Source organism: Euleptes europaea, chromosome 3, assembly GCF_029931775.1.
Source record: "Euleptes europaea isolate rEulEur1 chromosome 3, rEulEur1.hap1, whole genome shotgun sequence".
NCBI lineage: Eukaryota > Metazoa > Chordata > Lepidosauria > Squamata > Sphaerodactylidae > Euleptes > Euleptes europaea.
This window is the reverse complement of record NC_079314.1, coordinates 66578729-66593756: the sequence shown is the minus strand read 5'-3', so window position 1 is coordinate 66593756 and position 15028 is coordinate 66578729. Positions and strand designations below refer to the sequence as shown.

The 15028-nt window shown below is 41.6% G+C and overlaps 1 protein-coding gene across 2 annotated transcripts in view; it reads right to left on the bottom strand.

Annotated features, from left to right (window-relative positions):
• Positions 1-1437: 1437 nt before the first annotated feature.
• Positions 1438-15028, bottom strand: part of TMEM117 (transmembrane protein 117) — a 238634-nt gene continuing 225043 nt past the window's right edge. For both annotated transcript variants that reach the window (XM_056846852.1, XM_056846853.1), the window contains one exon: positions 1438-2096. In XM_056846852.1, coding sequence (XP_056702830.1) covers positions 1456-2096 — 641 coding nt within the window. In that variant the 3' untranslated portion in view covers positions 1438-1455. The remainder of the gene's footprint in view (positions 2097-15028) is intronic.

The window sequence follows — 15028 nt, the reverse complement described above, 5'->3', positions numbered from 1 at the left end:
TGGTGTTGCATATGTCTCTGTTTGGATGTACCTTTATCCATATTTACACAAAAAAAGTTCACAAACTCTGCAGATGATGGACTCTATTATCCTCAAGTGCATTCCCAATATTGTTCTTTGGCATTGCATAGATTTGAGTTGATAGTCCAGCTCTTCCTTCAAATTCTACATTTTAACCTTTTGATCCTAAGAAGGTGAAGGGTGAGATTTTTTAATTAAGTAGCAATTTATCTTTAATTATGAAAAAACATAATTAGGCATTATCACCTAATTGCAATTATCTGGTGGAGAAAGTCCTATGTTGCTAAGTAGTGAACCGTGCCACATTATCATTCTCAGCTTACGGTGTTGTGAATCTGTGGTGCGTGTGTCTGGCAGATAGCCAGCAAAATTAAAAAGGTAATCATCATGCTTCTTTGAAGTCCAGCCATCAAAGTCACATACTACAGGTCAGTATATCAAAGTCAGACTTTCACTGCTGGTCCTTATCAGAAACTTTCCCACACAAGCACACTCACACACACACAAAATTGACATCACTCTTCTGTCGATGAAATCCATCCAGGAAGATCCTAACAGTACCAACCTAAATAGAGTTATACCCTTCTAAGCCTTCAATGGGTTTAAAAAAGGGTAACTCTGCTTAGGATGCTACTGTAAATCTAAGGTTGGCAGGCCTCTGCGCATCTTCCAAGGTTTTCTGCAAGTGAGGGTCAACCAGGATGCCAAAGATTTGTCTGCATCTCAGGCCCTAGGATGGGTGCAGGAAGAGCATCTTCAGTGAGTCTAACAGTAACCTGATGCAGCCTGTAGGCCATACTTTAACTCTCACAATTTCAAAATCACCCTATTTCAAAGAATATCGCTCTTGCAAAATAGTTGAAAAGGACAACTTCACCATTTCTCTAAGGCTTGGATCTAATCTCCTTGCCAGGAGGCAGAAGGCACTTCTGCCCAAGGAAGAGCAGAGGGCAGATTTCAATCATTCCTCCCTCCTGCTTTGCCCCCACATTGATCTTGAAGTCCACTGAACCTGGGGGGGGGGAGCTATGGGAAAGAACACAGCAGGGAAGGGGAGACAGGAAAGTTCCCCTTTATCTAGCACACTGTGCTCGCACTAGATAAGACCCACACCATTATGTTAGAAAGACAGTTTAATATTTCAAGGCACCACCAAAGTAGAATTTTGTACCTGCAAGTAGTCATGTAGCACACTCTTGCAATTTTTTTGTCAGAAGCAATCTATAAAGTAATGTTTGATATAATACAGTAGGCACAAGTTATTATAATACAAATAGAAAACAATGTTGGGGAAAAACACATGTTGAGCACCTTTGTGGTATAGGTTATCTTTCTCTCTTGTTCTAAAGACTATGTAAACAGTCACTTACAAATCAAGTAACAAAGAAATCACACAATAATTGCTCATTGTTTCAATTTTTCAGGAGAGCCATATTAGGTTAAAGGATGATCCTTAGCTACAGTGGGCTCTCTTATTGGTTGCAGTGGACTTGGTTGCTCACTTAAGTGCAAATTCAGATTTTCAGATGTCAGCAGGGAAGATTTAAAGACAATCTCACTCAAGTCTGACTTGATGGATATCAAATGTGGATCATCAAAACTTAACGGCTCCTCTGCTAAGACCTGCGTGTTCTCGCGGGTCATTCCCACACCAGATGGCGATTTCCTTTTCATGCGCGTGTATGATTTGTCAAGGTTCTCCATGCCTTGATCGGTTTTCTGAAATCGTCCAAAGAACCAAATAAAGAAACCAAACAATGCAAAAGCCAGTAAACTTGGAACGAAGGCCAGGCATTTGACATCTAGGCTTGCCCCAACGTATCGGCTATGCAGAAACATGTCTCCTTCAGCATAAGTTCTGTTGGTCAATGGATTAGTGTTGTTTGACCGCCATTCCCAAGACAGTTTGGTTCTGTTGAGGTCCTTTAAGCTTTCTGGGTCTTCCACTGTGTAGATCTTTTCCCCAGGACCAATATACTGACCATATTCATGAGGTTTATAAAATATTTGATTCTTCCACATGTTAAGATCCAGGATTAAAACTAGAAAGATGATTCCATAGTTGAACCATTTACCTGTTGCAAAATTTAAAAAGAAACAGCAAGATTTTACTATTTCTGTTTGCAGTACAGCAACATACAGCAATATAAATTGTAGAGGAAAACCCATTTTAAAAAATTAAAAGAAAATATACTTTTCACTACAGTGGCACAATAAAGTCAGAATTAAAATTCTCAGTAGGATCATATTATGACTGAATTAAGTTTTGCAAGAATGTTAACCATGTACTAAATCATTTGCTAATGCAATACTAGTAGTACAAGAAATAAAACCCATACTGCTAAGAGTGGCCGGTGGATTAAATCATTAGGAGTTGCAGTATGGATCAATAAGCCTAAAGAGCAGCCCCTTTGGGACTTAGAAAATAGCTGCACACACACACAAACACATACACAATCCTTCATGGAGAGTAAAAGCCATATTTGACAGAACATCTGACAAGATCATAGTGACTGATTGCTCATTTACTGATGATTGCCACTGGTCTCAATACATTTTTAAAAGGTTGGACAGATTCATAGAATAAAAAACCAAGAGACCTGTGAAGAAATGCCCTCCACCCAAGAATTCAGCCCAGTATTTCAGTTGCTGACTAGCGCTGTGCACCATTTTTTTCTGGTATTTTTCGGGTTCAGGTTTAACAAACCTGAAAATTTTCAAAAAAATCCAAAAAATTCTGAGTACTTATTTTGGCTTTTCCTGGAAAATTAATTTTTTTGGGGTTTATTAAACCCAAACTGGAAAAATATGCACGCAGAGCTGAAGGGTGGGCTCCTCCGAGCACGCCCAGCCTTCAGGTGTGCCTGCGCTGCCACTGTCTCCAAACTCCATGTGGACTTTGGAGCTGGCAGTGGACCCAGCCAGCAGGTAAGGGAGGGAGGGAGGGGGCGGGGAGGAGGAGGGAGGCAGGGGGGTTAAAAATAGCAGCGGCACCCAAGTGCTTGAATAATGCTGAATTCAGCATTATTCGGGATCCACTTTTCAGCTCCCTTTTATTGCCGCATTTTTTTTGGTATAACCGGGGTGTGTGTGTGTGCCTTGAATAAAGCTGAAACGAAAAAAAATACAAAAAAACCTTTTTTTGGTCTTGCCCCCCCCCCAAGACCAAAAAATGGTTTTTTTGTGTGTGTTTTTCGGTTCAGCTTTATTCAATGCACACCCCTAGTTGTGACTGCTCTCTGTCCATGTACAGCAGACACAGCTGAAGACTAGTAACTGGCAAAGTGGTGGTGGTTGAAGGAAGGTTCCATCAAGTTCTAACCATTCAAGCTCTTGGTTTTGCTAATGAGTGTGGCCCAAACAGGACAACAGCTTACTGCCTTACACCCAAAAGGGACAGAGACTGCTATGAGCCAAATGGCTAGAAAGGAAACTCTTCTTTCTGGGGCAGGAGGATCCAAATGACCCCCAGGTGGGATGGATTCCCCAAGGTAGATTATTAACTCTCCAGATGTGAGGAAGAAGCTCTCTTGTATCCTGTGCTTCGGAGCACATGCCATGATGGACTAGGCTTTTACCTAGGGTCCATCTTGTCCATGTGGCAAGAATGATAAAGAGAAAACCCAACCATGGGAACTAAGGTAATGATGAACTTTAAACTTCTGCAACTTCAAGTAAAGCTAGCTCGTCCTAAATCAAATATCATATAGGAAAGAGGACTGTGTGTTTTCACCTTTCCTTTATTTGCTTTATCATCCTGAAAGCTTGAAAAGAACATATGTATTTTTTTACTCCTTTACTAAACTTTCTTCTATTTTGAATGCTGAATGGAAACACACCACACTTATTTGGTCTTGCTATCTGAAGTGTGGTAATGGGCATGGGCAGTGGGTCAACCCACCATCTCTGGAGCATGATAGCATGAATGAGCAGAGGTTCAGTAAATTTCCTGGTTTGGACAGGAAAGTGTGGACTAAAAATCAAATAAATCAAATCAAGTAAATTAAATCAGATAAAAATTGCTTCTCTGTAAGCTTGTGGAGTGAAGCAGGCAGATGAAGCAGGCAGCAACCAGGTGGAGCCTTCAAATGACAATGCAGGTACAGAGCATTAGGTGTACAACTCCGTTTAGCAGGAGATACTCTTACGGTCATTAGTGTTAGCAGGCACCCAGTTTGTTTTTGGCACCCCAGTAGAGTAGGAGAAGGTGTGGCATAACCAAGAAGACACATGGGATGGTTGTGTGGGTTTTCTGACCTCCCAAGGCTAACCAGAAGGAACAGGGAAGGGCTTACAAGTCAGTTCCTTCACATGACCTATTAGCTATCACAGCTGAATGCGTCTTCTGAGTTCAGAGGCAGAATCTGATTGCTAGATGCTGGGGAGCAGTCAGCAGGGAAGGGCCCTGCCAGTGGACTTCTCTGGGGAATCTTACTGGGCACTGTTGGAAATAAGATGCTGGAACAGATGGACCATTGGTATGATCCAGCATGGCTTCTCTTATGCTCATTACTAAATTAGAATTGTTGCTATTGCGGCAATGGCAGAATTTTATAGAAATCAGATTAAAATCTTCCACATTCAAGAGGCAGACTAGAGGTTTGTGATAATAATTGTTGGCGGCTTGAATATTACAGAGATATGTTACAGTTCTCATGCTTGATACTTCCAGAGCACATTTTAGACATTTAAGCTTCCTCATCAAATACTCATCTTTCCTTTTCATTCTCACCCATCCACATAGTAATATCTGCTTCACCTTCCCATGTCTCTTTGTCTACTTTCATTGTTTTAAATGTGGTTTCGTGAACTTTCTCTGATGACTGCTAATCTGAGGTTATTCCACTATTTACTTGGTCCAAAGGGATACGCACAGCTTGACTGCTACCTCTGGGCATTCCGAAATGCTTGGAAGATCCTATTATTATTCAGTTTCTATGTATATAATTTTTTTTAAATGGGGTATTTTAATACCATTTTGTGTGGTTCTTACGCTATGGGTCAGTTGTGTGTGTGGTTTGCATTTATTGTTATTTTAAACTGTAGTATCTTTGTTGATATTTTGTTGTTGGTTTGCTTTTGTAAGCCACTTTAGGGATACTGGTACTGAAAAGTGGCATGTAAATAGTTTAATAAATTAATCAAATAAATAATGAATCCTCTCTCCAGTCCAAATTCTCTTCTGTACCAAGACATTCTAAATCACCATAGCCTCATCTCTTTTGCTCCCCAGATGTATCATGGGATAGGGAGAATTATAGAGTTGGAAGGGGTCATAAAGGCCATCTAGTCTAACCCCCTGCTCTATGAAGGTCAAAACATCCCTGGCAAGAGTTTGTCCAGCCACTGCTCGAAGACTGTCAAGGGGGAGCTCACCACCTCCCTAAGCAGCCAATTCCACTGCTGAACTACTGTTAATGTAAAAAAAAAAAAAAATCCCTGATACCCAGCTGATACCTTTCCACCCATAATTCTATCCTCTGAGTCCTATCCTCTGCTGCCAACAGGCACAGCTCCCTGTCCTCCTTTAAGTGACAGCTTTCAAATACTTAAAGAGAACAATCATGTTCCCTCTCAACCTCCTCTTTTCCAGACTGAACATCCCCAAATCCCTCAGCCTTATAGGATATGCTTCTCTAGCTCATTGCTGGCATTATACAGATGTTGAACAGTCATCTAAAAAGTTAAGACTTCTCAAAGTAAAAAGGAAGTTTCAGATAGAGAATTTTAATGGCATTGTATTTGCATTCTCTGAATTAATAAATGATTATACTCTGTGGCTTATGCTGTATCTGAGCCATCTGGTCAAATCCAGCATCTGTCGGTCATCTATGAAATGGTATTCTTCACTAGGGCAACCTTAAGTTTTTGTATGGAAAGCTGAGTGGGCTTTCCTTCTCAATTTTTATGGCATCATAGGAGACTTGTTCAAAAATAAATTGATCCCCCAATGTGCTAATGGACGTGTCGACTAGTTATCCTTAGACACCCTCAAAGAGTAACTCTCACATGCTATAGCTTTCTTTTCTTATGAACACCAGTCTAGAGGCAAATGGAATTACCATAAAATATAGATAACCATCTGCCTTTCCTTCTCTTTCTTTCTGTTTGAGGACTAGATGAACGCTAATATATTCTACACTAGAAAACATCCACAAAACAAGGAACATTCTACACCCAACTAGGTTTTCCTCTCAATTAATACATACCATAGTCTTCTTCACATGTCCTCTGGAGCAATGCACATTGGCGTGAACCAGGATTGTACTGGCAAGCTCTGCTCCTGGCATATACAGTATATACCTTCACTGGGATTCATGTCTAGAGCCTAAATGTGTACAGAGGTACCTGCATACAACACTCTATGCATGAGCGAGAGCCCTGCTTTTTCAGAGTTCCTGATTGTGTAATGAGAACCCTAGTGTCGTATGCACACAGGCTGAATACATCTGCTCCATGCATGAATGTGTGTAGGTGGCCATGATCTTGGCCCCTCAGTATTTCCCCATAGAAGGGCTCTCCTGTGCTGGGCATCATTGGAAAAAGGAGAAAATGTGTCAGGTAGGAAAGCTTTTGAGGATGAGATGCAGAAGCCTTCCATTTCCTATCCTTGGAACAAAGCAAAAGGCAAAAATTAAAGATTCAGTTGCAAGTCTCTCTCTATTTCTGGAAGCTCAGCTCTTTCATCTCAGTTACCCCAATTACAAAGGGCATACAATGCTTCTGTATTTCCAGAAAGCACTTTGCAGCAGCTGACTGTTTTTCTAGCATGTTTTCAGACACACATACAGTACACAGGTGAACCAAAACAAGACGCCCTCTGAGACTTCTCTAACAAGCGCTCTGCTTGGATTGCTTTGTTTTTACCTCTGACCTTTCTATTTTTGCCTGCAGGGTCCCAAAGGCACCTCTGTGTCTGGAACGCTTGCATTGGCTCCACACACGCATCCTCTGCCTTAGCTGTAGCCATCAACTTCCCTAGTCCGATGATAACCACCAGTGAGTATTATCAGCATCTGGCACGAAACACTGGCTTGGTTACATCCTTTTTTTCTTTTTTGCTAACTTTATTTCTAATTCTGTGAACATGCTGTGTGAGGAGCATATTGATCTCTACCACAGCTATTATAATTTGGATGACCGTGGCTAACCCGCCAACATTTGCACGACTTTCTCCAACCAACCGCATTGCAAAGAACTGTATTTTACTGTTATATGCAACACTTCTAATTTTGGATATGGAAGGAGATCTGCAAGAAGGGGAATAAACGTACACAAATACCAATGATTTCTGTAGTAGACCTCACCCCTTCTTTATCTTTACCCTGTGCTTGATGTTTGAAGTTCCCGAGATTCCCTGCTGCCTCCTGTGTCTTCTCCCAGGTGTGAGTCACTGGTCTGCCTACAGCACTGCTGTTGCCTGGCAGTGCTAGGGTATAACATGGCTACAACTCAAGAGGCCAACAGAGGCCGAACTCCTCTTCAGCAACCACAGAACAGAGGAGACATGGTCTTGCAAGTGTGCTTCGTAGCCCTAAGGGTCAGAACTTTTGCTTTGAGGAAAAAAGAAGCCTGCAACCAAATTCAGCACCAGACATCAAGCAAGTCTTTAGAGAAGCAGAATGACAGAAAATCAACAACCCTGGCCATGAAGGCTAACCTGTTGACAATAATTACTAAAGATGGTGCGGTCTGCTCAAAGACTGAGTAAAAATAGGTCCTCAGACTATGCACTCCTGGGTCAAGGACTATGAAAAGGGACACTGTCCTCTGGGTGACATTTCAGGGGGACCCAGAAATAGGAATCAAGTATTCGCTTGGTTCATAATACTGGTACTGGCAGTTACACACCCCTCCCTGACAGCCATTCAAAGGGCTCTCCCATTGAATTGGCTCCATGCGTTATTAAGCAGCCCAATTTGTTTGCTCTGTGGTGCCATCATGAAGGAAATTCAGAGCGAGAGTTAAAAACCTTCCTCTGACTTTGGATGAATGGGAGTAGTGGTGCCATATGATCCCTGATTGGCGGGCAACATAATCCCAAACAATCAGAGAAGAAGAGACAATTATTCCAGCTAACAAAAGAACTTTACTTTCAGGGAACATTTCGGACTCTCCAATGTCCCCTTTTCATGGTGAAACGATTAAGAACATCTGACACAGACTTAACTGCAAATAGGAATTCACATGTGTCTTGGAGTAAGTTTATTAGACTCAGCGAGGCTTAATTCTGAGTAAACATGCACAGGACCAGCCTCAACATGACTGATATTTCACATGATAGTATGACAGATGAATTGCAATCAAGCAGTGACCTGCTAACAGGCTTGAAAGAATTTCCCAGTGAGTAACTTCGCACTTATATTTTTGAATCCAAGCCTGTAGGTCTAGGCTGTTATCTCTGGTGTGCTAGATAATAGATAGATATGAAAAGGCTCCAGAATAGCTCCTAAATGTATTTTAACAAGGAAACAGTTTGAAGAGTAGATACCGAACTTACTTTTGAGCCCTACAAATCTCCCTGGGTACCATAGAAACTAGGCTACGCTGTATATTTACATAAAACTGCTGCCTAGAGTATCCTCTGCAGTAAGCCATCTGTCACAGAAAACCAGACAAGTTAAGCAGATGCAAAAATTCACCCTGGCTCTATGTACATAGATAAAAGAGAATGGAAACTAGAAAGAAAAATAATGTGGAATAAAATACATATTAGGAACTCCAACTTACAAAGGAATCTGAATAAAAGTTAACGTTGTGATTCACACATGAGAGACGTTGCTGAAGCATAAAATAATCATGTCCATTAGGGCAACATAAAAAACACCAACATTGATAGTGCTGTTTTTTCTGCCATTCTCCTCTTGAAGGAGACCTGCCAGACAATGAATCAGGCACATTTCCACAGGCCTTCTCCAGTCATGTGGCTCCAGGTATGAATTTTAGGATGCAGGAGACAACAGGACTGAAGACTGAGTTAAAATGGGCATCGTTATCATTCTCATGTGAGGCACTCAGTGTTATCCAGAGATTAATTCTTGTTTATAGTCCACACGGTTGAGATGATAGATTTCTTTCTAAATGCATAGATTTGATGTGCATTAGTGGAGTGGATTTAATAAGGACTACAATTTGAATCAGATAAAATGAGCTTTAGGGGTTTGTCTTCCCCAAGCACATTACAGGCAGTACTATCTCCTCACACATTCAATCAGGTTTTTTTCATGATGAGTGGCAGCTGAAAATGCCTTCCTTTCTCAAAGTGATCATCCTGCATTGCACTCTGAGGTCCAAAAGTTCATACTCATCTGAGAAGAAATTGTGGATCCTTGTGATCTAGAGAAAATGAATGAATGAAAAACCGTTTTCTGAGATTCTGAAGCATTACAAGAAATGTATCTAAAAGTAAGAATTCATCTAGGGATAAGGCAGTCTACAGTGATGCTTCTTAAAAAGATCTAGAGTTAATAGATAGATTTCTAGGGTCACCAGCTCCAGGTTGATAAATCTTCCTTGATGTCAGAGACAAACAAAGAAAATTGGTGACATTTGAAATTTTAATGAAGAGAAAACATTTGTTTTTCCTTGCTCACAGATACCAGGGTGCCACCTGATACCAACAACACCAGTTTTTATTTTCTCAATTGCCAGCACTAAGCACAGGGGTCCTGGCAAGAACTGGCCTTAGAAGCATGGCTTGAAACATCTCTCCCCCCCACCTTTTTATTTTACAATATGCAGCCTGATGCAGAGTTCTGGTGAACTCAAAAGCTTACATGCTGTTTTGTGTCATTTTGTTTGGATGTTAGGGAAAGGATAGGAATGCCCTTATGAAATGGATTTTCTCTCGGCAACAATGAGAAGGGGGAAGAGATAGAGGATTTGCCCCTTACATGTCTGTCACACTCGAACAATTAAATGTTCTAGAGAGTACATGATACACAAAGTTTATAGGCGCGTGGTCCATTGTATTCCATGAGCAGAAAATCAATACAACTTTGGGCAAATGCACTGGGGGAGGGGGGGAGAGCAGCTTTGTAGGGACCACTAGCGATAAGAGGGTTGCTTTGCATGGCTGCCTAGTATCTAGTCTCATGACCCTGCTGTTAGACTTTTGTCTGCTCAGCTCTGCCCATTTCTCCTTGCCAGATTTTGTGATCTGTTAATGATCTAAACCAGGGGTGTCAAACATAAGGCCCGAGGGCCAGATCCATCCCCTTGAGAGTTCTTATCTGGCCCACGAGCCAGCCGAGGCAGCCCCCCCACACACACACACTCTCTCAATCTGGGCTGTGAGGCATGGCCTGGCCCAACCAAGAGACATTTATGTCACATCCGGCCCTCATAACAATTGAGTCTGACCCCCCCCCCAGCCTAAACACTACTCAAAGCTATAAAATTAATGTTGCATCAATAGCAAAAACACACAGACTCTCTCTCACTCATCATATATAGAAAACATCATTTTCTGCCTGAATCAGAAACTCAGTACATCATCTTAAATATTTTTTCCATTTTCCTCTCCCACTAGCTTCCTAAATTGAGACAATCACAGAGTGGCTTCAACTATGTAGAAAGCTGGGAAAGCTCCAAAGTTTATCAATGGAGCTTTAAATGTAGCCACAATTCCAGAACAGATGGGACAGGCAAAGCCCCTGTCCAAAAGGAGTCTCTCATACTGAGTTGCTGCTCTTTATGAGTCTCCTAGAGAATGGCACAGAGCTGAGATAAAGCAGGCTCTCGTCACTCCTATGGTGTGACATGCATTCAAATAGACTGATTTGTCTAGCTCACCTAATAAATAGATCTTATTAATACTGTGCTGGAAGGGGGGAAATTATTCCACAAACTCTATTTATAAGCCCATTCTCCAATTAAAGTATGCCCTTCACAACAATCACCATCAGTTTATATAAGCTGGGCGCCAAAGGAAGCAGCAGAAGAGTCACTGGTCAACCACACTCCATCTGCTTTTAAAGTACATTAAAATGAAATGAGGAACAGCGAGCTGTTATGGCCATTTGTCTGACTGCCAATGGCATTTCCTTAATGCCCCAATCATCAGCATTCTCCCAGCTCCTCCTATTTCCTCTTAATGATTACTTCTGCCAGGAAACATTTAATCATCCTTGCTCTTTTGCTCAACGATAAATCTTTAAACTCCAGAGCTTGCACTATCAACCTTCACCCATGGTTCACAGGCTCATCTACCACTTCAGCCCTGCGACACCGAGTGTGGCCAAAAGGGCATTTAAACATCTCTTGAAAGCTTTGTACTGCTGCCAGTTTCTTCACCAGCAACAATTTGGCTGCTTAAGTGTTGCCTGCCTGATCATCTACCGTAAGTAAGAACCGCAGCAATTTTTAGCAGTTATTCAAAGCGATTTCACAAACATTATCTGGTCCACAATTCTTACAACAATCCAGTATATTAGGTTTGCTATTATTAACCTCATATTGCAGACATTGGGGAGGGGGGAGGGTTTGCCTAAGGTCACTGCAAAAGTGAGATCCAGCGACTTCTCGATTTGTAACTCAGCCTCTTAGCCATTAGCACTGTATCAGCTCATCTCCAGGCACGAAAGCAAGCAGGAACAAAACTGGTTTTTATTATTTCAGGCTATTAATATGACTATTGTAAAATGCGTGAGGACAGGCAAGCTACTAAAGATTATGATCCTGCCTTATATTGTATTGTACCATTGGTCCAAGGTCAGAATTGTCTTCTATGACTGGCTGTAGTTCTCCAGGTTCTCAGCTAGAAGTCTTTCATATCATCAACTATCTGATCCTTTTCACTTTAGATGCAGGGGGTTGAACCTGGGACATTTTGCATGCCAAGAGGATGAAGAAGAGTTGGTTTTTATATGCTGACCTTCTCTACCAATAAGGAAGAATCAAACCGGCTTACAATCACTTTCCCTCCCCCTCCCCACAACAGACACCCTGTGAGGTAGGTGGGGCTGAGATAGCCGTGACTAGCTCAAGGTCACCCAGCTAGCTTCATGTGTAGGAGTGGGGAAACAAATCCAGTTCTCCAGATTAGCATTTGCCGCCCATGTGGAGGAATGGGGAATCAAACCTGGTTGTCCAGATTAGAGTCCAGCGTTCCAAACCACTGTCTCTTAACCACTACACCACACAGGATGCTCTATCACTGAGCCATGGCCCCATACCTAAAGTCCCATAAGTATAATCCTTCTTGGATATCTGCTATGTATCCCAAGATTCTTGAATTCCTACCTGTTGTGTCAAACATATGCTTTCAGAAGGATCCCCTCTATTGCTAATGTTTTCATAGGTGAGCAAGGCATTTCTTTTTCAGAGAAGATTTGTTTTTCCTCTCTAAGTAACAATTTTCGGAAGGCCATTTTTCAGAACCTTTTCAAAATTCAGCTCACCTCTAACATTCAGGACTGCTTTTTATAAATCCTGTTGTGAACAGAATTAACAGGAAATCCCATTCCACTTCCTTTTGTGTGCAAAGATCACCTACATCTTTCATTCAGCTTCTGGTAGCTAAACATCTGCTCTAAATTTCAAGCAGTCTTTCCTACATGAGAACAAATGACAGGAGGTGAAAGGAATCCTAGGAAAGCTCAACACATCTGCAATTGATGTAATGTCTAAGTCCTAAAGAATAAAATGTTAGAAATGTTATGCAAGTCCTCTGCAAGGACATGAATGGGGTTGCGGTGGTAGAACAATTCCTGGGCTGTACCATTCTAGTTCATTCCTTTACGGAACCATTTTAACCATAAAAATAAAAATTTCAAGAGAAAGATTCCTGCCTATCCTTCTATCTAGCATAGTAATTTTATGAATGTACTGATTTTCCGGCATGTATGGGAGATGTTCAGACCTGCATTCTCAACATTATTCCCTCCAGTTTGAAACGATTCAACCCAGGAAGTTTTACCATCTCATCTGCACTTTGTGGAAAGATTGTGGACTGTAGCTCACTGGAATGAAAGCGGAAGTTTTCATTTTGAATGTCTTCCAATTTCATGAAGGAATTTCATAGAGGAAGAAGATTCACAGTGGGTAGCCGTGTTAGTCTGTTTGCAGTAGTCAAAAAGGGCAAGAGTCCAGTAGCACCTTAAAGACTAACAAAAATATTTTCTGGTAGGGTATGAGCTTTCGTGAGCCACAGCTCACTTCTTCAGATACAGCTAGAATGTGAATCCATCGGTCTTTAAGTAGAGGAACAGTATGTAAATGTCAATAGCAGGCTTGATTGGATTAGGTGTGATATGCAGAAGAGTCTGTGATGTCCAGGGGAGAGATGGGTGTGGAGAAATCAGCATTGGTAATGGGCCATGAATGCAAAGTCTTTATTCAGCCCAGGTAAATGCATTGACTTTAGTTTGAATATCAACTGTAATTCAGCAGTTTCTCTTTCCAATCTCCCTTTAAAATTCCTTTGTAAGAGAACTGCTACTCTTAAATCTGCAACAGAATGTCCTGGAAGATTGAAATGTTCACCCACTGGTTTTTGAATACTGTGGTTTCTGATGTCAGACTTATGTCCATTTAATCTTTGTCTAAGAGACTGACCTGTTTGTCCAATGTAGATTGTGGAAGGGCCATCAACCTTGTGAAGAAACTTGCACAGATACAGACAGACATCATTTTTCTCACCAAATGCAGAAGACTCAACATCATACCTAAGGGACTAAGAATAAAGAATCCACTGCAGTCTACTTACCCCACTAACCAAGGTGAAAGATTGTGTCATGCTTTCTCCAAGAAACTACTAAAACATTTGATCAGCATCCTATACTGGAAACAAAAACAGATCAAGGAAAAGCTTGCTGAATTTGACTCTTCCCTATATAATCAACCTGTTTCAGAATCCTTTCATAACAGAAGAAGGGACACCTACAAATTGCAACTGACTTCTCTACAAAAACAGAAATATAAGAAACTCTCCAACCTTTTACAAGACACTTCTGGACACAACAACTCCACCAACAATATTGTCAACCTTTCCCAACATACCCTCAGCTTGGCAGAGGAATCTGTCCTTTCAAGAGGGCTATTCTTCTGCCCCACCAAGTCCACAGAGACAGTACAACTCTGTGGAGACCTGGAAGCATTTTTTCGCCGTTTACGTTTGAAGGAATATTTCTACCACAATACAGAACAGAATACACAGGAACAGACCTCACAGCTTCAACAATCTACTCCTGAACAACCTCCTCACATTCCCACCATTGAACCTTATAAGGATGATCAATTGGCTCCCACCCAACACCATAAAAAGAAGAACTCCATGTGGACTCCACCTGAAGGCCGCAACACTACACTGGACATGTATATTGAATGTTTTCGCCGCCGAGCCCAAACTGAAATAATCAACAGAAAACACCACTCAAGATCCAATCTCAGCTGTACAGAGAAGAATGCCATAAGCAGCCTGAGAAACAATCCAACTATTATAATAAAACAAGCTGACAAGGGAGGAGCCATTGTCATAATGGACAAAACTAAATATATACAAGAAGCTGAACAACAGCTCTCAAACACCAGTTTCTACAGGCTGCTATCCACAGACCCCACTCAGGAATACCAGCGAGAACTCAACAAAATCATGAAGAAATTACCAAAACATATACAGGAACGAATTGATATGGATTCACCTCAGGAACCTCGAGCAGGCACTTTCTACCTCCTGCCTAAGATACATAAACCTGGCAACCCTGGACGCCCCATTGTTTCGAGCATTGGAACCATCACCGTAGGAGTATCAGGATATATGGACTCCCTTCTGAGACCATATGTCATTAATACCCCCAGCTATGTCCGAGACACCACAGACTTCCTAAGGAAACTGCAGTCCATCAACTGTCTCCCAGAAAACAGCATTCAAGTCACCATGGATGTGGAGTCTCTATACACCAACATCCCCCATGACGACGGGCTACAAGCCATTAGAAATACCATCCCTGACAACAACACTGCAGATCTGGCTACACAACTCTGCAGATTTGTTCTCACTCACAAC